This window comes from Oncorhynchus mykiss, chromosome Y (genome assembly GCF_013265735.2).
Source record: "Oncorhynchus mykiss isolate Arlee chromosome Y, USDA_OmykA_1.1, whole genome shotgun sequence".
Classification (NCBI taxonomy): Eukaryota; Metazoa; Chordata; class Actinopteri; order Salmoniformes; family Salmonidae; genus Oncorhynchus; species Oncorhynchus mykiss.
Window position 1 is genome coordinate 33,659,973 of NC_048593.1, and position 22,771 is coordinate 33,682,743.

A 22,771-nucleotide genomic window follows, 5' to 3' on the forward strand; every position below is an offset into this window, starting at 1 on the left:
TGGCTACGAACGTGAGTGCGACGGGTCTGTAGTCATTTAGGCAGGTTGCCTTTGTGTTCTTTGGCACAGGGACTATGGTGGTCTGCTTTAAGCATGTTAGTATTACAGACTCAATCAGGGACATGTTGAAAAAGTCAGTGAAGACACCTGCCAGTTGGTCAGCACATGCCCGGAGCACACGTCCTGGTAATCCGTCTGGCCCCGCAGCCTTGTGTATGTTGACCTGCTTAAAGGTCTTACTCACGTCAACAATGGAGAGCGCGTTCACACAGTCGTCCGGAACAGCTGATGCTCTCATGCATGCCTCAGTGCTGCTTGCCTCGAAGCGAGCATAGAAGTGATTTAGCTCGTCTAGTAGGCTCGTGTGACACGCGGCTGTGCTTCCCTTTGTAGTCTGTAATAGTTTTCAAGCCCTGCCACATCCGACGAGCATTCGGAGACGGTGTAGTATGATTCAATCTTAGCCCTGTATTGACGCTTTGCCTGTTTGATGGTTCGTTGCAGGGCATAGCGGGATTTCTTGTAAGCTTCCCGCACCTTGAAAGCGGCAGCTCTACCCTTTAGCTCAGTGCGAATGTTGCCTGTAATCCATGGCTTCTGGTTGGGGTATGTACGTACAGTCACTGTGGGGACGACGTCCACAATGCACTTATTGATAAAGCCAGTGACTGATGTGGTGTATCACTCAATGTCATCGGAAGAATTCCAGGGCATGTTCCAGTCTGTGACAGCAAAGCAGTCCTGTAATTTAGCATTTGCTTCATCTGACCATTTTTTTATAGACCGAGTCACTGGTGCTTCCTGCTTTAATTTTTGCTTGTAAGCAGGATTCAGGAGGATAGAGTTGTGGTCGGAATTACCAAATGGACGGCGAGGGAGAGCTTTGTACGCGTCTCTGTGTGTGGAATACAGGTTATCTAGATTTTTTTTCCCTCTGGTTGCTCATTTAACATATTGATATAGATTTGGTAGAACTGATTTAAGTTTCCCTGCATTAAAGTCTCCGGCCATTAAGAGGGCCGCCTCTGCATGAGTGGTTTCCTATTTGCTTATTTCCTTATACAGCTGCGCCGGGAAATCCCTGAGCAGTTTCCTTCCTCTCCAGCAACTGAGTTAGGAAGGACGCCTGTATCTTTGTAGTGACTGGGTGTATTTATACACCCTCCAAAGTGTAATTAAAAGCTTCACCATGCTCAATGTCTGCTTTTTCAAATGTTTACCCATCTTTGCAAGGCATTGAAACACCTCCCTTGTTTTTGTGGTTGAATCTGTATTTGAAATTCACTGCTCAACTGAGGGACCTTACAGATAATTGTATGCGTGGGGTACAGAGATGAGGTAGTCATTCAAAAATCATCTTAAACTTATTATGTGACTTGTTAAATCCATTTTTACACCTGATCTTATTTAGGCTTTCAGTAACAAAGTGGTTGAATACCTATTGACTCAATACATTTCAGCTTCACATTTGGCCAGTGACAAAGAAAAATCTAAATTTGATCCAATTTAAATTCAGGCTGTAACACAATTTATTGGGGAATAAGTCATGGGGTGTGAATACTTTCTGAAGGCACTGTATATGAAGTGAGGGATCTGCTACCTCAGAGCAACTGTGTGTGTGTGTGTGTGTGTGTGTGTGTGTGTGTGTGTGTGTGTGTGTGTGTGTGTGTGTGTGTGTGTGCGTGTGTGCGTGTGTGCGTGTGTGCGTGTGTGCGTGTGTGCGTGCGTGCGTGCGTGCGTGTAGAGCAAGATAGACAGACAGACATATTTTAACTTTTTTTCTACAGTATATAATCCTCTGTCGTTGTGGATCATGTATTTGTTGCCTGGTATGGCTTCTTTATGTATTTTAAATGGTCAAATAAAATATAATTTCCATTACAATATATAAGTGCTTTGTTATTTCATCTGACTAAGTACCCTTAATAATGCTTTATTAAAATCACACCACCAACAGCACTGCCTTGAGTGTGAAAGTGCATTTAATTTAGAAGGACTGGTTGACACTTTGGGGCACGTTCTGTAAAGAGGAAATGTGACCGCACTAAAATGCACAGCAAAAAGGAAACTGAGAGCAAAAGGCAACTGAAGGGATATATAACTGTCACTTAGTTAGACAAACTGCTTTGAAGAAGCAATGGAGGGGTTCAGACACCTTTCATAGTCTTGTGATTTTCCACATCTTATGACAATACTGCTCTGGTCAATTCAAGAGGGTAAGATCTTTTTTATTAGTATGATATAACATAGTTTGGTAGACTGGTAGTGGTGTCATTTCTTAATGACTCATTTACTGTATCTAATAAATTATTACATTATAAAATCAGTCAATGTTTTTAAACTCAATTTGCAAGTGCAAAACAGTGCAATCTCTAATTGTGTTTTAGATAACTGTTGACGTATTTGATATCTGGGAAAAGAGCCACCAACACACTGTCTGATGGGTAATCGTTTGGCTGGGATTATCTTTTCCTTTCATCATTAATAATCAGATAGATAGTGTATGTAGAGGGTGAATTAGTTTTGCCATATTGCAGGTTCTTGTGTCACAAAACAGTTTTGTTTGTATTATCATCAGTAAGCAAACAATTGAATACTGAATTGCTAAAGGCCAACTCTCAACTGGGTTTTGGGGGTTTTCATGACTATACCAATGTTCTTGTTTTAAGGTGGGGCAGGAAGCACACAAACTAAAAGCTTTCATAAAGAGGAAGAGACTTTCTTGGCTTGTTGACTGGAGCAGAGTAGCTGCCTGCCTGAGGACTAAGAGACTCATCAGAGGACTCTGTTGGAAGGTTGCCCAACAGAATAGAGAACACAGCCATTCTTCTAAATCCCAAACCTCATCACAGTCTCACTGTGTATGTGTCAACGGAGGAGAGAACAGAGAGGACTGTTGGAGAGAGAACCAGAGGAGGATGAAGTCTATCAAACTAGATCAGTCGGCTACAGTTGATGAGCTTACGGAGGCCTGCATCAAAGCATTTGGTCAGGATTACTCTCCCTTTGACTCTCTTCTGGTGTGGATAGTGGCAGACAGTACATGCTTAGATAACATTTTCATTGTTGTTTGATTGTACAACTGCAGTAGTTGCCTATTTATAAATTATTTACACAATATGTGGAAGCTTGCCTTGTACAGTGAAGCTCATCCATGTATCTCGATATCTCCTCTCCTGGTAGATTATGAAGGCAGGCTGGATGATGAGTCTCTGGTCCGGATGTTTCTCATGATGCATCCATGGTACCTCTCCTCTGCTGACCTGGCCAAGAAACTCTCCAGCAAGTATCCTTTCAGATGAATGACACACTATTGCTCTCTAGTGATGGGCCTAAGGATTACTAGACCAGGTGTTTCAAAAGCTTTTGGTGGAATCATGTTCCTTAACCACACAAGGTCGCTGGAGGAAAACTGTCTGCCTGAACTCAGGTCACAAATCTGCCATCTTATCAAGTGAGTGAATACAGCATAGAAAATCATGGAGCCACAGAGGAAGAACTACTATAGGTCTTAGTCGTGAGATAGATTCTGTGCTTGTCTGTCAACATTAACACATGTACTGTAGGTACAGTATATTACTTCCCTGTAAGCAATGTGTAGGTGTATGATCTCCATGTACAGTGGCAAGAAAAAGTATGTGAACCCTTTGGAAATACCTGGATTTCTGCATAAATTGGTCATAAAATTTGATCTGATCTTCATCTAGGTCACAACAATAGAGAAACACAGTCTGCTTAAACTAATAACACACAAACAATTACACGTTTTCATGTCTTTATTGAACACACCGTGTAAACGTTCCCTCTGCAGGTTGGAAATAGTATGTGAACCCTTGGATTTAATAACTGGTTGACCCTCCTTTGACAGCAAAAACCTCAACCAAACGTTTTCTATAGTTGCGGATCAGAACTGCACAACAGTCAGGAGGAATTTTGGACCATTCCTCTTTACAAAACTGTTTCAGTTCAGCAATATTGTGTGAACTGCTCTCTTGAGGTCATGCCACAGCATCTCAATCGGGTTGAGGTCGGGACTCTGACTGGGCCACTCCAGAAGGCGTATTTTCTTCTGTTGAAGCCATTCTGTTGTTGATTTGCCTCTATGTTTTGGGTCATTGTCCTTTGCATGACCCAACTTCTGTTGAGCTTCAACTGGCGGACAGATAGCCTAAATTTCTCCTGCAAAATGTCTTTATAAACTTGGGAATTCATTTTTCCGTCGATGGTAGCAAACTGTCCAGGCCCTGAGGCAGGAAAGCAGCCCCGAATCACGATGCTCCCTCCACCACACTTTACAGTTGAGATGAGGTTTTGATGTTGGTGTGCTTCGCCTTTTTTTCTCCACACACAGTGTTGTGTGTTCCTTCGAAACAACTCAATTGTAGTTTCATCTGTCCACAGAATATATTGCCAGACACTCTAGGATTCTTCTTAACCTCATTGAGCATTCTGCGCTGTGCACTTGCAGTCATCTTTGCAGGACGGCCACTCCTAGGGAGAGTAGCAACAGTGCTGAACTTTCTCCATTTATAGACAATTTGTCTTACTGTGGACTGATGAACATCAAGGCTTTTAGAGATACTTTTGTAACCCTTTCCAGATTTATGCAAGTCAACAATTCTTAATCTTAGGTCTTCTGAGATCTCTTTTGTTCGCGGCATGGTTCACATCAGGCCATGCTTCCCGTGAATAGCAAACTCAAATTTTGTGAGTGTTTTTTATAGGGCAAGGCAGCTCGAACCAACATCTCCAATCTCGTCTCATACTCCATACTAGCTGACTCCTGACTCCAATTAGCTTTTGGAGAAGTCATTAGCCTAGAGGTTCACATACTTTGTCCAACCTACACTGTGAATGTTTAAATGATGTATTCATTATAGACAAGAAAAATACAATCATTTGTTTGTTATTAGTTTAAGCACACTATGTTTGTCCATCGTTGTGACTTAGATGAAGATCAGATCAAATTTGATGACAATTTATCCAGAAATCCAGGTAATTCCAAAGGGTTCACATACTTTTTCTTGCCATTGTAGGTATATGATCTCCATGTAGGTATATGATTTCCACACTCTCTGGCTCCGAGACAGAAATGACAACACTAACTTCTCCTGTCCTACCCTTCTGTCCCTGTAAACCCCGCCTCTCCTCTCCATACTGCACCGTAAGGTACTGGATCAGCGAGTTCCCAGCAGAGTTTGACCTGAACCCAGAGCTGGCAGAGCAGATCAGAAGGCTGAAGGAGCAGCTGGCTCAGCAGGGAGAGGAGCACCAGAGCACACTCATCAACGTTGACAGTGTGTAAGTGCCCCCTGTCTTCAGCCAGGCAATCATACAAGCATTGTAGCAGCTAACCAGCCTGGCAGGCATAGTCTCCTCCACAGTGACACAGTGACAGCTTAGCATTTAATGATACAGTAGAACGGTTTCAGAGTGCATGAGTGCATATATATTCGGGCCACTCTCGCAGTACTTCTACTGATAGTTGAGTTTCCTTTCTTATTTTCCCTAGGCCGTCATATGAGTGGAGTAGGCAGGTGAGCCAACCAGCTCAGTCTGATTTCAAGAAGAGGAAGACGTCTCTCCTCTTTGATCACCTGGACTCATCTGAACTAGCAGAGCACCTCACCTACATGGAGTATAAGTCCTTCTGTAGGATACTGGTGAGTGGGTGGCCAGCAGGTGGCTCTGTTTGCCAGCTTCGTTCTGGGTCTCACTCAGGTGACTTTGGTTTTGGCTGAATTATGCAGTAGTTGTTGTATTTGTGGTTTAAGTAAGATAGACTGTGTGTTTGCATATTGGACATTGTTTTTAAAATGGTCCCTTGCCCTCCAGTTCCAGGACTACCACAGCTTTGTGATGCATGGCTGCACAGTGGATAACCCCATCCTGGAGCGCTTCATCACCCTCTTCAACAGCGTGTCTCAGTGGATCCAGCTGATGGTGCTCAGCAAGCCCACCGCCCCCCAGAGGGCTGCAGTCATCTCCCATTTTATTAGGGTCGCACAGGTCAGTCAATCAATTCCCTGTCCCAAGTCAATGAATCAACTCCCAGTCCCAGGTCAAGGAATCAACTCCCAGTCCCAGGTCAATGAATCAACTTCCTGTCCCAGGTTAATGAATCAACTCCCAGTCCCAGGTCAATGAATCAACTCCCAGTCCCAGGTAAATTAATCAACTCCCAGTCTCAGGTCAATGAATCAATTCCCAGTCTCAGGTCAATGAATCAACTCCCAGTCCCAGGTCAATGAATCAACTCCCATCCCCAGGTCAATTAATCAACTCCCAGTCCCAGGTCAATGAATCACTCCCAGTCCCAGGTCAATGAATCAACTCCCAGATCAGAAAAGGTCAACTACCAGGTCAGAAAAAGTCAACTTCCAGGTCACAAAGGGTCAACTCCCAAATCAGAAAGAGTAAGCTCCCAGCTCAGAAAGAGTCAACTACCAGGTCAGAAAATAATCACCAACCTGGTCTAAGAGCATTTCATATTATTCTGTATGTACTGTATATCCAATACATTCCATGTAATATGATGTTACATTTTGTATGGTATGTATATGCTAGGAATTTGACATATTTTGGAAATGTTACGAATTCCAATTTGTTGTGGCTAATGTTAGCTAGGTGGCTAATGTTAGCTAGGTGGCTAATGTTAGCTAGGTGGCTAATGTTAGCTAGGTGGCTAATGTTAGCTAGGTGGCTAATGTTAGCTAGGTGGCTAATGTTAGCTAGGTGGCTAATGTTAACATTAGCTAGCTGGCTAGCATTAGTTAGTTAGGCAAGAGTTAAGGATAGGGGTTAGGGTTAAGGTTACACGGTTAGGGGAAGGTTAGCTAAAGGCTTAAGTTTAGAGTTAAGGTTAGGGGAAGGGTTAGCTAACATGCTATGTAGTTGCAAAGTAGCTAAAAAGTAGTAAGTAGTTGAAAAGTTGTTTATTAGCTGAAATGCTAAAGTTAACTGTGTTCTGTCTTATGTAACCATATTAAACATGACATATCATACTAATTTGAGTGTTTCCCGGATGTACCTTTGCTATCTTACTATGAGATCAGGCTGAACTACCTGGTCAGAAAAAGTCAGCTACCAGGTCAGAAAGAGTCCAGTCCCAGTTACCTGAGTCATCTCCCAAGTCAGTGTGAATCATCCCTCCGATAAAGAGAAGTCCATTAGTACCACTGCTTCTCAGTGAATGGAATCCAAACTCCCTCTAGAAGTTGCTCTGTCTTGTGTTCCATGCTGTTTTTTGTTGGCTATGTTAGGGCTAAGATGGGTTCTATTTTTGTATCTGGTCTCTGTAGAGGTTGTTACAGCTTCAGAACTTCAACACTCTGATGGCAGTAGTGGGGGGTCTCAGTAACAGCTCCATCTCACGCCTCAAAGACACACAGTCACACATCAGCAACGATGTGAGCAAGGTAAACAGTTTTGATCATAATTATTTTAGTTTAGAAGAGTGAAAACATTTGCTTACCAATTGCAACTAAACATTTGCATTTTGAATGTAGATCTACGTCAAAATGTGACCTATTATTTGGCTCTAGCTATGTGATGTCCAACATTATGTGACGTCCTTATTGCCTCAGGTGTTCAACAACCTGGTGGAGCTTGTGACATCCTGTGGGAACTATAGCCAGTACCGCCAGCGCTTCTCAGAGAGCACAGGCTTCCGTTTCCCCATCCTGGGTGTGCACCTCAAGGACCTGATTGCTGTGCACGTTGCCCTGCCCGACTGGAGTGACCGGGAGAAGACGCAGGTCAACCTGGCCAAGACCCAACAGCTGTATGCCATCCTCCAGGAGCTTGCGCTGATCCAGACCATGCCACCCAGCGTTGATGCCAACATGGACCTGCTCAACCTGCTCATGGTCTGGCCCTGTTGCCTGATATTGTACGACTTGGTAGATTTGTTTTACCTGTTGGCATTTGATTGAACAGTTTGTGTTTGGGTCCTTTCAGGTGTCTCTGGACCAGTATCACTCAGAGGAAGAGATATATCAGCTGTCCCTGCAGAGGGAGCCCCGCACAGCCAGGCCATTGGTGAGTGTATGTCAGGGACACAGACATGGCCACGGACACAGACACAGAGCTTGTATGTAATCTAGAGGAAATGTTAATTATTGTCAAATGTTTGTTTTGGTTTGCCAGTCTACCCCAAGCCCACCTATGATAGAAGAGTGGGCATCTTCAGTGAAGCCCAAAGCTGACCCCACCATCATCAGTAAACACATACAGAAGATGGTAGAGGTAGGCTATACAACATATTTGAAATATGAAATGTAATTATAAAAGATGGCAATGAGAACTTACATTTGGTCCTTTTTCAGTCTGTGTTTAAGAATTTTGACACTGATGGAGACGGCTACGTCACTCAGGAGGAATTTGAGATCATTAGGACTAACTTCCCATACCTCTGCAAGTTTGACGACCTGGATAAGAATCAGTGAGTATGACAAGTCATAACTATTGATGGCCAACATTTCAACTATCTTTAGATCCACAAGTCACACAGAGCCTCTTGCTATTACTGTAATATCAACCTTTGACCCCTCACCCTCTCAGGGACGGCAGAATCAGTCAGGAGGAGATGATCGACTACTTCACCAAGGCCAGCTCTTTACTGAACAGCAAGATGGGGTTCATCCACACATTTTCAGAGAAGACCTGCATGAAGCCTATGCTTTGCCATCACTGTAAAGGCATCGTAAGTACAATGATGCCTATGCTTCAACTGTGTACAACTCCATGTAAAAGCTATTAGAAACAAAATGTAAATAATCATAAGTAAATAAATATGAAACAATTAGGTATAAACCAATTATTATGAGGACCTGCATATACAAATTATGTTAAGGTACCCATATTATAGGAAGCACATATTGTGACCAGAATAGTGGATATTTTGGAATAAGGTATTTAGAGGACACCATTTTGGATGTGGAAAGATAATGGTTATATTGGTGACATTGCTTAACAAAACAAAGAACTGACTTCCTGATCTCACATTTCCTGATGGCTTCCACCCAAACACAACAGTTCTGTTTCCTTTTTTCAAGTCTTTCGTTCTGTCTCTCACTCACGTTTAGTCTGTTAGTCTGTTATTCTGTTATTCTGAGGACACTTCATTGAATTTCCTTTCATATGGGCCCCACTTCAGGTCTGTTCTGTACGTATCATTTTGAACCAATCAAGCTGTCAGCAGTTGACTCTTGTTGACTCCTGAGAAAGCTGAAGTGACAGTTTCAAACAAGACTTAATTAACTGCTCACTGTTGACGACAAAGGCTTTGAAATGAATGCATGTGAAATTTGGATAAAAAGATTATTCAGCAATCAGTTTCATTTACAAAGTCACCATTAACCTGTTTTTTTCTAATGCTAAATGTGATATGTAACAGATGAATTGTATTTTTCAGATGTGGGGATTTTACAAACAAAGATACAAGTGTAAAGGTACACAAATAAAATGATCTCCGTTGGGTATTCTACACCTATCGCACCCCACGCACAAAGTTGTGTAACGTTGACCAACATTTTATTGCTTATTTGCTTATTTATATTTCAGGATTCAGTTATTTAACAGCTACTCTTGCTCAATGAGACAGGCACTGATTAGTGTACACAGTAAGAAGTTAAGCAGCATTCACCATGCCTCAAGCAAAACCTTTCTAAGACCTTTCCAAGTTACATTGTGTAGTTAAACACAAAAGCCATATTACAATGCCTATAAGAAGCCAAGGTTAGATATATAACAATACAATAGCAATGCCAGTACCAATGCTGTCTGTTTTCAGATGTAAGAGGTTCAACCCCATACTTACCACTCTTCTCTATTCTAGCCTGTGGGGTGAGCTGCCACAAAGATTGTCGCAGCCGCCTTGCTGTGGAGTGCCGCAAACGAACACAGAGCACCTGTCCCGAATACCATTCTCCCCAACACTTCCGTTCCTTCAGTGTGCCTGCTATAGCTCAGCAGTTACACACTGTACAACATACAGGTACAAGCATACCGCCCAATTCCACTCTCTTTTCAGTAATGTTCAAATCTTTTCCTGGATGTTTCAAACTTACTGTAGTCTTGAAGCACAAGGACTGGTACAGTACTTTTTACAGCTTTTTGCAATTAGGTATGGTATGTTTTGTCAATTTAGTGCATATTATCTCATGTCAGTAGCTGGAACAAATGAGCTTTTGCTCCTGTCCAATCTACTTGAAACATTGTCATTGTAATAAAGATGAATGGCTCACTCTCACATTAATATATTCTGATTCATAAGCCTATAAGCTTTTATACCGTAGATCAGGGGTCAGCAATAGGTGGCCCATGGGCCAAAATCAGTCCACGAGTGATTTTTTTGGGGTCCCCTCAGCATTTTTTGAATTCTCTTTTTTTGGTCAAAAAAGACTCAAATCACCAGGAATTCAGCTCAATATTTGTTTAATTTAGGAAATATGTTCAAGTATTCCCACGAATACAAAAAGAGACATGATCATATCTCAATGTCAGCAAGGTATGAACTTGTTATTTTTAAATGCTATCTCTTTTTGGGCTTAGTTGTGGTCAATTTACAGTGTACAAATGATTATAATTACGGTCCGTTCAGTGGCTGAATCTAGTTTTCTACCCGTAGACATCTTGGTATAACCATGAACAGATACATAGTTACCATAGTTACACGTGTGTATTTTTATTCAGTGCAAATGCTTTTGAACGCTGCTGTTCTCCAATATGGCTGATGTGGTGCCCTTAACACAGAGATACTTTGTTCTCTCTCTCCAGTCATTACAGAGGAAGCTCCTGACTCCCTGGGGGATGAAGTGTTTGATGTCCACCTTTGAGGAGGTAAGAGATGTAGGAGAATACAGGGTATATGTGTTGGAGTAATCCAAGTGCAAGAAATGGTCCTGGTCAGAATTGGACCATTATGCTCTGTCTGCAAGTGTTTTGAAGTGGTCTCTAAGCATATCATATCTAAGCACATCCCGTTTAGGTTGCATTTCTATATCTTTCTTGAATTAATTGTGTAGTCTACTTACTAGTTCATTTTTATATCAGAATAAAGACCAACATTGAGGAGAAAAACAACAATGACTGCCCATGTTCCATGCAGCAGCAGCACTCTGAAGATCTCAGGAAACGTTATGCTCCTGTTTGAAGATACAACGCATGTTAGGAACATTCCAATTTTCCAGTTTAAGAGCATTTCGAATCTGAGGAAGGATTTTTAAAATTCTTCCTTCATCTGATTGATTCATCCTTCATCTGATAGATTGATCCATTTCTGATGGATTCATCCTTTATTCATCCTTCAACATCATATTATTTGCTCACAGCTTTCACAGTAGGTAAACCTACAGTATATGCATATCCCTGTGTGTATTTGTATGTGGTTCATGACTGCAGAAGATTGCTTCTCCACTAGATGAGGCTGTTTGTGTGTGACAACACTGGATAGTGTAGGCTACCACTGCCTTTTTACATTCCCTGTTTTTAGTGTTGCCCTGTTTGTGTGGTCTAGTTGAGGTGGAAAAATGTGGGAGTGGATTGTTAATGACAAGATCAATTGATGTTATTTCCTCAACTAGACAATCCTGTGGTACAATTTAAAAGACAGACATACTGAAAATGATTTTAAAATATAAAATTATAAATATAGTAATATCATACTACAGAAACCACTCCAGAGGTTTGTTCTACCTTTGTACATATGGGCTTCAGTGACACTGTAAAATACAGGCTACATTTTAAACTATCATTTTGAAATATATTCCAAACTGATAAAAAATTCTGAATGTGGTGACATGTAAAAAATATTGGGATTTATCCTAAATAAATGTTATGCAGTTATCAACTCTGAAACCCAGTTTAAATGCCTTATTTCCACTTTCAAACAGATTCCAATTTAAAGCATTTTATTTCAACTAACTTTTGTAGATACTGTGAGAATTAAAGATATTGATCATGTTGGAGGCAGGTAATCTGGTGGCATTGGGCCAGTACCCAAAAGGTAGCTGGTTCAAATCCCTGAAATGAATATGTGAAAGCTCTTTCCATCTGCCCCTAATTGCTCCTGTAAGTCACTCTGGATAAAAGCGTCTGCAAAATGAAGTAAATGTTTAACACTTTGTTCTGTCCTTATCTGAACCACTCATTTTGCAAACTCACAGCCTTCAGGTGTTGATGACTCCTGCCAACTTAAACTGTGGTAGGCTACCTGGGTCCAGCTGAGGATTTGTCACCATAGTAACTCCACACCGGGTATCCTGTGGGCTGTTACTGGTCTGTGACAACTGAAGCCATCTCACAATGGCTAGTCCTGTTCCTATTGTGGTAACGTTCCCTATAGTGGAGAGTGGAGTTAGTTGAGCCAAAGGGTTAAATTGAGCCACCCTTGTTTCTAGGAAACCATACTGTGATGATCCTCCTCATGTCCACTGTCACCTCATCTAAAGCTAGGCCTTAGTCTCAATAAGCAGACATTGCAAACGGTTAATGATTTATAAGAAACACATTTATTAATTGTAATTGTGTGGTTAGCGATGCTATTTTGATTGATGATCATCTGTGAAAGAGAGAAGAAACTTGTGTTAGAGTTTATTGACGTGTGCTGTATACATGTTGTATTGTATTTAATGTATTGTGAATATCAATTGATCATTGTGTCAGGTCTTCCTCCCATTGGCTGATGCATTGTGGGTATGTGTACTTAAATCATGTCATTGTTTGTTGGCAAACTGCTGGGTTTTGGTTGAAGATTGTGTCATGACATTGCCCTCTTTGGATACAGCAAGCCCCATCCCCCTCTCCCTGTCTCCTACACCCAGGCTGCTGTGGTCAGAGAGAGGTCATGAATTCCTGGAGGAGATGATCTCCTCATGGCCACAGTATAGAGAGACAGTAGAGTTTTCATAGAAGAGAACAAATGAATTTCTTCCACCTCACAGAACTTGAGGTCCGAACAACATTTATGTTCTGGAGAAGGTATAAAAGATCTGTGAAGAATCCAGCTACGAACTGGTCCGTTTGGTACAATTTTGTGAAACTCATGGGAGACAATACGACCACATTACCATAACACTGTTTATATAAGAGCCTCAGATATGATGTTTACATCTACTTGTTGTATAAGATGAATGAGTGAGGATGATACTGTTTGTAAAATTGTGTAATGTGATTTTGGACTGTTTAATGAAGGAAACTCCAATTCCCTTTGGAGTTTAATTAAATCGGAGGACCGCCCATGAGCCCAGTTCGGACCTGGCTTCATGAGACAGCTTTTTCTGTTCTTCCGAATATAACCCCGACCGTAAGATTTTCTCAACAGACCATGTTTCCCTCAATTACGAGAGGACAAAGGTTGAGACCAGCTTACCTCGATAACGAGAGGGCCAAGGTTTGAGTAGATGGCTGAATCTTTTAACCATCCCAAGTGGTTAAACTCTTAGACTATCGATACCGACAGAATAAGAACAAGTCTTTGATATTAATTACTAGTTTACAGCTAGGAATTCGGTATCATTGAACGCGAAGACCGACAACCGCCGAAACATCTATCCATAACGACATGAATGTCACTCTGAACTATTATAATTATCAACTGTGTGTTGTCTTATCTCAGTCGACACCCAACTTCCCTTTTGTACACCAAGCCGCGATACCGGTTTATCCCACTAGGGAAACTCTGTTATCGTCTCCTTGTAACTATCTACTGTTTGTTTATGTATTTCTGTGAATTACTTAGTTAGTAAATAAATGATTTAAGACAATTGATGTATGGATGACTCATAGCAAAGACTGGGTTTGTGCAGATAACCAACAATTTACGACGTTTGGAATGAGACTAATGTGAGGTAAAATAAAGAATAAGTCATTAATCAGAATACTAATTGATCAGATATTAAAATATCTGAAATTGTATATTAGGAAAATTATAACTTTGTAATCTGAATATTTTCCTTGGTGCCCCGACTTCCTAGTTAATTCCATTTGCCTGATTAGTTAATCACAAAATGCTAATTACGGAGAATCTTTGATAAAAACTAAAAGTCTTCATTTAATGATAGTAAAGACACGACAAGTGTTATTTGTGTATATCCTTTTGTTGCCATGACCAATTTGTTGTTTTGTAAATACTTGTACAGTTTTCGGTGGCTATTTATCTTCATTCATGTTTGCTAATAAAAGTTTTGATTTGATGAGTCAGATCCAGACACATACTTTGCTTTATTTGAGCGTATTGCAGAAGCTAGAGCTTGGTCAGATTTGGACATGACTATGTTATTGCAATGTGTACTTACAGGTAAAGTACGTGAGGCTTTTGCAGCACTGAGTGTAGCTGACAGTAAAGATTTTGCTAAAGTTAAAATCAGTAGTTCTGAAGGTCTACGAGCTTGTGCCAGAGGCATATCGTCAACGTTTTCGTTACAGGAAAAAGTTAGATTCACAAACCTATTCTGAGTTTGTTCGTGATTTGACTTCTGCATTTAATCGTTAGTGTACAGCTTCTGAAGTTAGTACTTTTGAGGGTCTGTCTAATTTGATTGTGTTAGAACTGTTCAAAAATTCTGTCTGACCAGGTTGCTACATACATGAATGAACGTAAAGTTAAGTCTCCAAGTGATCCTTGCAGATGAGTACAGGCTAACACATAAAAGCCATTTTGAGTCAAACAGTGACATGTACCATAAAAATAACTTTACTCCTAGGAATAGTAGGTCCTAGGAATAAAGCATTTTCATTGTTAGCCTCACTGTTCCAATCCTACCACTGGATCAACCTCAAACATATACACAATTAAAAATTGGATCAAAGATCTAGGAAGAGTGTGGTCATTTCATGGAATCTGAAGGAAGAAACCACTTGGAAAAAGTGGTAAGTTAGATCCAAAAATTGATTTTCACCAAGTCAAATGAATGTGTTCTGGTTTCCTGTTGCTTGTATCTAAACCAAAGTATATCATTTTGATATGATTAAAGACAAAAAAAGGGATTGTGTTTGGGTGCAGAGCTTTGGAGCTGGCTCAACTTACCCCTATATTTCCCTTGACGGAGTAATGCTGAATGTGGAAAAATAGGCCACAACTTTCCCTCCCACTCTCCCCTACTGAAACAAGGTTATTACTGAGGGAGATTTCCAACCCATATGACCTTGTCACACTGCATTAACAGTTTTGTGGAACAGATGGGGGGAGCTGGACTGTAGTGGCTCCGAGGCCAGTTATCATGTGTGTAGCATCTACATGCATGAAGGCCAGACTATGTTGCATGTGAAATAGGCTACATAACATGAAACGTTTAAAAAAGACCAATGAAAAGGTTTGGTGAAGTTATATTCAAAATGCTCATGCTGAAAGTTGCCACCATCATAACAGCTTGAGTTAATCAATACATTTGGTGGTTACAATAATGCTCTCAAAATGTTCCAATGCTGTGCCTATATTTGATCAGATAATAGGGAGAACAGCTTGAACCCATTAACGGTGTGATTGTCCTCCATGGCAACGCACATGTAAGTTTCATTGGGAGTGGAAATGATTGGTCAACTGCTGCTGACCGCGCCCTCAACCATATACGGAACAATCAGCACCGGTGAGTACGGGGATTGATGCTGCTACCTTCTGTGCGGCGTAGGAAGACAACCATTGTCTAATGCGGGGATGCAGGTGGATCGGCTGGGCTCATAACGGCATGTGAGTCTGAAGTCTGTCCTTCCGGAAGACGAAGAAGTCTGCAGCATATCACCTCCATGTAAATATTCAAAAGACTGCCCGGAACGTTGTCTTTCTATCGGGTGTTGGAGCACAGAATAATGCCCAGGTGAGACCACTGCACATTTCTCTGGGGAATGACTTCGAAAATAAACATTGACATATTGTTCCATGTGTTTCAGTAAATATTGTATCTGTAGACTCTGAACCGAGGTTTGATTTTGCAGGACGGATCTCTATCGCTATCATCAGACCTGTGATTGTCTGCACTAGCCTACAAATATCCTGCTTTCCAATCATTAAATAATCATTGTCTGTCGTCAAGTAATAGGACATGCGTTATATTTATGCTATAAATGAGGCTTCTCGGAGTCATTCCGTTTCTTTATGTATTGACTGGCTTAGAGCAGCATCAATTGAGGGGAGAGGACAGTCAAACTCATATATATATATGAGAGCATAAAGTCGCTTTATTGCATGCGGGTAGTAGTGGCTTGGCAAGCTTGCCCGCAGATTTTGCTTGTTTGCTGGCTCACATCGCGCAATGGTGAACAGTGTGAATTAGACGTTATTACGTGTAGTAGCCTATAAGCAGATGTAGGCAACTGGCCAGTTTTACATTTGGCGAAACTATTGTCAAGGTGGTGCTCTGTGTTTTAGGTCATTTTTTTCATTTTTGTCATTTCATCGCATTTGTTTCCTCTGGAATGAAGTAAGCTTCTGATCCAGACATTGGTGAGACTCTCTCACACACACACACCTGGGGTCATCTCCCTGTCTGTGAGAAGTAACTGAACTTAAACACATAAGGCCACTTCAGGCCTCTGGTGGTGTATCTTCTCAGCTCCCCATTAAGGGTAACACACCATCGGCACCTTACTGTCAGCCGGTAGAGGTGTCCTAGTGTGATGCGCTTTATAACCAACTGTCCGCAGCTAGCTCTCTCTCAATTCAAAGGGCTTTATTGGCATGGGAAACATATGTTTACATTGCCAATGCAAGTGAACTAGATCATAAACAAAAGTGAAATAAACAATATCTTTCTCTCTTTTTTTTTCTTCACATGACGTAGAATCATCACACCTGCACCTGACACCCCAGTGGTCAAACTGATCCAGCAACAGGGCCTCACTCACTCAGACTTGGAACTGCAGCGCACTGACCGATTAGCCTCCAAGGGTGATCAAGCAGACTGATTACATGTTATGTTTAAATAGCTTACAGATAGGATTTGTTTGATTTTTGTCTTTCTGGGCCATCTGATTAGTGGTCAAACGTAGCCTACAGCTATCTGATAATCAGCCCTGTTCAAACAAAGTAAAGAGGTAGCCTATCGGATACAGAGGAAGCTTCTTATTCCCACAATTACATATTTTTGTTTGTGTTGATCCTTTCTTTAGCCATTTATCACTTGAGATGAAAAATCATATCTCTTTTTAGGAGAGAGGCCTGACCAGAAGGGCAGCTTGAGTATAAAAACAACACAACAATCCCATAATCTGGATGTGCCATACAACTCCATATAGAGCATGTGAGGAGGTGGCTCTGGAAGGACCAGGATGACTGTTGGATTCCTTCCCCCATGTTCTTTCTCTTTCTCACAGTGCCACTAATGTCTTCTCGACCCGGTGCTAGTGTTTTAATTGCCGTGAGAAGAGAGACAGAGATTACCTTGTTGATTGCCACTGGCCATTAGACCATTACATGTTAACGGGAAATTAATTATCAGTGAAGGGATGGCAGGTAGCCTAGCGTTTAAGAGCGTTGGGCCAGTAAGCGAAAGGTTTCTGGTTTGAATCCCCCGATAAGAGCAACTGCTAAATGATTCTAATGTGAATGTATGATGGCGGGGGTAGAAAGACTGGTCTCTCTTTTGGTTGCCATACGGTGAATCCAAACAATAGTAAAACACACTGATTTCTTAGTTCAATTCATCTCTATCTAGAAGCAGATGAGAGGACTGCTGCCCTGCTCAGTGAGATGGTATCTAATTTCAGCACCACACTTGTGGACAGCACCCCTGTGCTGTATGTCCCAGCCTTTGAACAACGCTTATCTATAAGCAACAGTTTGTATGCGGGAAGCTGCTGGATGTCTTTACTTTACCACCCTAAGGATGTTACTGCAGTGAACATTGCACCGTCTGTTGTCCTAAGAAACATGGTTGCTTCATGCTCCAGAGCTGTGATGCATTAGAGCTGATGTTATTTTCTCTGTCACATCACAGCCGACAGAGTGGTGCCTTCATCCCTCTGGAACTGTTTCTGATGTATTCATAATGAGGAAAACTCAGCCCGTTGAGGGATAAAATAAATATGTATATTTACGCAATTTGTTTAAAAAATAATCTTGATATAGTTGTATTATTTGAATGACAGCTGTAGAGACTTAACTAATGCAGCAGTATTTGGTTTGTAAGTAGATTTGATTCTCTTCAGAAATGTTTCAGTCAAAGCATATCAGTCAATATGCATTGAAGGAGACAGGGAGTAGTGCTTGAGGTTATGATGAGCCCAATTGGAGATGACGTGCGTGTGGTGTGTGTGTGAGTTTGCGGGGTTATAAACACCATGTGTCACTCTGGCTTGTGTGTCTCCTTCTCCATCATGCCCCACCAAGGTCATGTCTACAGACTGAGTACAGTGGCCCTGGCCCACTGCACTCCTGGCCCTGCCAGAGAAATGGGCCTTGCCCGGAGAGCACTGCTGCTTTTAATCAGGCCTGACGCGTGACTCAGCCGCATGCCAGCTGCACATACAGCCAAACAGAGATCGCTTCCCTGGATGACGAAGAGGAAAAAAGGTCACTGTTGAGATATTTGTTTCTCTACACCTTCAGGGATCACTGCTTTATGTATTTCATTCTGGGGCTTTGGCTCTGTTGAACTTTGCTTACTAACTGGAATGATTTGCTTTATGCCGTAGGTTCCCATGTGCACATGACAATAATACAAAGCATTATGTGGAATACAAGGCATTATGGTTGAAATCCCATGTGGGTCACTGTGCTATTTTCTTGAGGAAACACTTGAGATTGATTGTATTTATATCCAGAAGGATAATGTTAAGATCCAGGAAGAGCCAGGAAGCAGCACTAACAGCTGATTGACAAAGGGTATCTGATTGGTACCTATTAAAAACAGAGAATAACAGCCCAAAATAACTGCAAGTCATTATGAATCCTGAGAGGCTGCTTAGATGCCACGTAGACGGAACAGATCTGGAGAATAGCGAGAGGAACAGATCTGGAGGAGAATAGTGAGAGGAGGAGATCTGGAGGAGAATAGCAAGAGAGGAGGAGATCTGGAGGAGAGAGGGAGAGGAGGAGATCTGGAGGAGAGAGGGAGAGGAGGAGAGAGAGGGAGAGGAGGAGATCTGGAGGAGGGAGAGATCTGGAGGGGAGAGAGGAGATCTGGAGGAAAGAGAGGAAAATATCTGGAGGAGAGAGAGAGCGAGGATAATATCTGGAGGAAAGAGAGAGCGAGGGAGGAGTTCTGGAGGAGAATAGTGAGAGGAGGAGATCTGGAGGAGAATAGCGAGAGGAGGAGAGCTGGTGGAGAATAGTGAGAGGAGGAGGTCTGGAGGCGAAAGCGACAGAGGAGAAGATCTGGAGGAGAGAGCAAGAGAGAGGAGGAGATCTGGAGGAGAGAGGGAGAGGAGGAGAGAGAGGGAGAGGAGGAGATCTGGAGGAGGGAGAGATCTGGAGGGGAGAGAGGAGATCTGGAGGAAAGAGAGGAAAATATCTGGAGGAGAGAGAGAGCGAGGAGAATATCTGGAGGAAAGAGAGAGCGAGGGAGGAGTTCTGGAGGAGAATAGTGAGAGGAGGAGATCTGGAGGAGAATAGCGAGAGGAGGAGAGCTGGTGGAGAATAGTGAGAGGAGGATTTCTGGAGGCGAAAGCGACAGAGGAGGAGATCTGGAGGAGAGAGCAAGAGAGAGGAGGAGATCTGGAGGGGAGAGAGAGACAAGGAGAGGAAGACAGCGAGAGAGAGGAGGATGAGATCTGGAGGAGAGAGGGAGAGGAAGAGATCTGGAGGAGAGAGCGAGAGAGGAGGAGGAGCGATAGAGAGGGAGAGGAGGAGATCTGGATGAGCGAGAGAGAGGGAGAGGAGGAGATCTGGAGGAGAGGGACAAGAGGAGATCTGGAGGAGAGAGAGAGGAGATCTGGAGCAAAGGGGGAAATATCTGGAGGAGCGAGAGTGCGAGGAGAATATCTGGAGGAGAGAGAGAGCGAGGGAGGAGATCTGGAGGAGAGAGGAGAATATCTGGAGGAGAGATGGCGAGGGAGGAGATCTGGAGGACAATATCTGGAGGGGAGATGGTGAGGGAGGAGAGAGAGCAGGGAGGAGAGAGACTGAGGGAGGAGAGAGAGAGCGAGGGAGATCTGGAGGAGAGATGGTGAGTGAGGAGATCTGGAGGAGAGAGAGCGAGGAGGCGAGAGAGAGCGAGGAGGAGATCTGAAGGAGAGAGAGAGAGCAAGGAAGAAGATCTGGAGGAGAGAGAGAGGATAATATCTGGAGGAGAGAGATAGCGAGGGAGGAGAGTGAGGAGGAGATCTGAAGGAGAGGGAGCTAGGAGGAGATCTGGAGGAGACAGAGGGCGAGGGAGGAGATCTGGAGGAGAGAGAGAGCATATCTGGAGGAGCGAGATAGCGAGAGAGGAGAGAGGAGATCTGGAGGAGAGAAAGCGAGGACGTGATCTGGAGGAGAGAGAGAGGAGAATATCTGGAGGAGAGAGATGGCAAGGGAGGAAATCTGGAGGAGAGAGAGAGAGCGAGGGAGGAGATCTGGAGGAGAGAGAGGAGAATATCTGGAGGAGAGAGATAGCAAGGGAGGAGAGTGAGGAGGAGATCCAGAGGAGAGAGGGCGAGGGAGGAAATTTGGAGGAGAGAGAGTGAGGGACGATATCCGGCGGAGAGAGAGAGGCGAATATCTGGAGGAGTGAGATGGCAAGGGAGGAAATCTGGAGGAGAGAGCGAGGAGGAGCGAGATCTGGAGGAGAAAGAGCGAGGAGGAGATCTGGAGGAGAGAGAGAGAGGAGGAGATCTACAGGAGAGGAGAAGATCTGGAGGAGGAGATCTGAAAGAGAGAGGAGAATATCTGGAGGAGAGGGAGAGCGAGAAGGAGAGCGGAGAAGAGAGAGAGCAGGGAAAGAGAGCTGGAGGAGAGAGTGAGTAGGAGATCTGGAGGAGAGAGAGAGAGCGAGAGATCTGGAGGAGAGAGAGAAGGAGATTGGTGGAGAGAGAGAGTAGAATATCTGGAGGAGAGAGAGAGCGCGAGGAGATCTGGAAGAGAGAGAGGAAAATATCTGGAGGAGAGAGAGAGCGAGGAGAATATCTGGAGGAAAGAGAGAGCGAGGGAGGAGTTCTGGAGGAGAATAGTGAGAGGAGGAGATCTGGAGGAGAATAGCGAGAGGAGGAGAGCTGGTGGAGAATAGTGAGAGGAGGAGGTCTGGAGGCGAAAGCGACAGAGGAGAAGATCTGGAGGAGAGAGCAAGAGAGAGGAGGAGATCTGGAGGAGAGAGGGAGAGGAGGAGAGAGAGGGAGAGGAGGAGATCTGGAGGAGGGAGAGATCTGGAGGGGAGAGAGGAGATCTGGAGGAAAGAGAGGAAAATATCTGGAGGAGAGAGAGAGCGAGGAGAATATCTGGAGGAAAGAGAGAGCGAGGGAGGAGTTCTGGAGGAGAATAGTGAGAGGAGGAGAGCTGGAGGAGAATAGCGAGAGGAGGAGAGCTGGTGGAGAATAGTGAGAGGAGGATTTCTGGAGGCGAAAGCGACAGAGGAGGAGATCTGGAGGAGAGAGCAAGAGAGAGGAGGAGATCTGGAGGGGAGAGAGAGACAAGGAGAGGAAGACAGCGAGAGAGAGGAGGAGGAGATCTGGAGGAGAGAGGGAGAGGAAGAGATCTGGAGGAGAGAGCGAGAGAGGAGGAGGAGCGATAGAGAGGGAGAGGAGGAGATCTGGATGAGCGAGAGAGAGGGAGAGGAGGAGATCTGGAGGAGAGGGACAAGAGGAGATCTGGAGGAGAGAGAGAGGAGATCTGGAGCAAAGGGGGAAATATCTGGAGGAGCGAGAGTGCGAGGAGAATATCTGGAGGAGAGAGAGAGCGAGGGAGGAGATCTGGAGGAGAGAGGAGAATATCTGGAGGAGAGATGGCGAGGGAGGAGATCTGGAGGACAATATCTGGAGGGGAGATGGCGAGGGAGGAGAGAGAGCAGGGAGGAGAGAGACTGAGGGAGGAGAGAGAGAGCGAGGGAGATCTGGAGGAGAGATGGTGAGTGAGGAGATCTGGAGGAGAGAGAGCGAGGAGGCGAGAGAGAGCGAGGAGGCGAGAGAGAGCGAGGAGGAGATCTGAAGGAGAGAGAGAGAGCAAGGAAGAAGATCTGGAGGAGAGAGAGAGGATAATATCTGGAGGAGAGAGATAGCGAGGGAGGAGAGTGAGGAGGAGATCTGAAGGAGAGGGAGCTAGGAAGAGATCTGGAGGAGACAGAGGGCGCGGGAGGAGATCTGGAGGAGAGAGAGAGCATATCTGGAGGAGCGAGATAGCGAGAGAGGAGAGAGGAGATCTGGAGGAGAGAAAGCGAGGACGTGATCTGGAGGAGAGAGAGAGGAGAATATCTGGAGGAGAGAGATGGCAAGGGAGGAAATCTGGAGGAGAGAGAGAGAGCGAGGGAGGAGATCTGGAGGAGAGAGAGGAGAATATCTGGAGGAGAGAGATAGCAAGGGAGGAGAGTGAGGAGGAGATCCAGAGGAGAGAGGGCGAGGGAGGAAATTTGGAGGAGAGAGAGTGAGGGACGATATCCGGCGGAGAGAGAGAGGCGAATATCTGGAGGAGTGAGATGGCAAGGGAGGAAATCTGGAGGAGAGAGCGAGGAGGAGCGAGATCTGGAGGAGAAAGAGCGAGGAGGAGATCTGGAGGAGAGAGAGAGAGGAGGAGATCTACAGGAGAGGAGAAGATCTGGAGGAGGAGATCTGAAAGAGAGAGGAGAATATCTGGAGGAGAGGGAGAGCGAGAAGGAGAGTGTAGAAGAGAGAGAGCAGGGAAAGAGAGCTGGAGGAGAGAGTGAGTAGG

General features: G+C 43.7%; 2 protein-coding genes across 4 annotated transcripts in view; both read left to right on the plus strand.

The window, feature by feature from the left end:
• The first annotated feature begins 2,024 nt into the window (after positions 1-2,024).
• On the plus strand, positions 2,025-14,195 carry rasgrp2 (RAS guanyl releasing protein 2 (calcium and DAG-regulated)). 3 transcript variants are annotated; one of them, XM_021591466.2, is made up of 18 exons: positions 2,025-2,216; positions 2,388-2,444; positions 2,670-2,988; positions 3,184-3,286; positions 3,398-3,454; positions 5,170-5,301; positions 5,513-5,663; positions 5,836-6,009; positions 7,302-7,418; positions 7,587-7,868; positions 7,960-8,040; positions 8,149-8,247; positions 8,328-8,443; positions 8,563-8,704; positions 9,416-9,452; positions 9,839-9,997; positions 10,780-10,842; positions 11,056-14,195. In XM_021591466.2, the coding sequence occupies exons 3-17, from the start codon at positions 2,919-2,921 to the stop codon at positions 10,836-10,838; spliced, it is 1,779 nt and encodes a 592-aa protein (XP_021447141.2). In that variant the 5' UTR covers positions 2,025-2,216; positions 2,388-2,444; positions 2,670-2,918; the 3' UTR covers positions 10,839-10,842; positions 11,056-14,195. The 3 variants fall into 3 exon arrangements, with proteins under 3 accessions (XP_021447141.2, XP_021447142.2, XP_021447139.2); XM_021591467.2 differs by lacking the exon at positions 2,388-2,444 and having other exon boundaries at positions 11,111-14,195; XM_021591464.2 differs by lacking the exon at positions 2,388-2,444 and having other exon boundaries at positions 2,026-2,216.
• A 1,398-nt stretch (positions 14,196-15,593) lies between these two features.
• The window catches only part of LOC118945288 (neurexin-2-like), a 139,026-nt gene continuing 131,848 nt past the window's right edge, over positions 15,594-22,771 (plus strand). The window contains exon 1 of the mRNA XM_036967714.1: positions 15,594-15,815. The gene's annotated coding sequence lies outside the window, so the exon portion shown is untranslated. The remainder of the gene's footprint in view (positions 15,816-22,771) is intronic.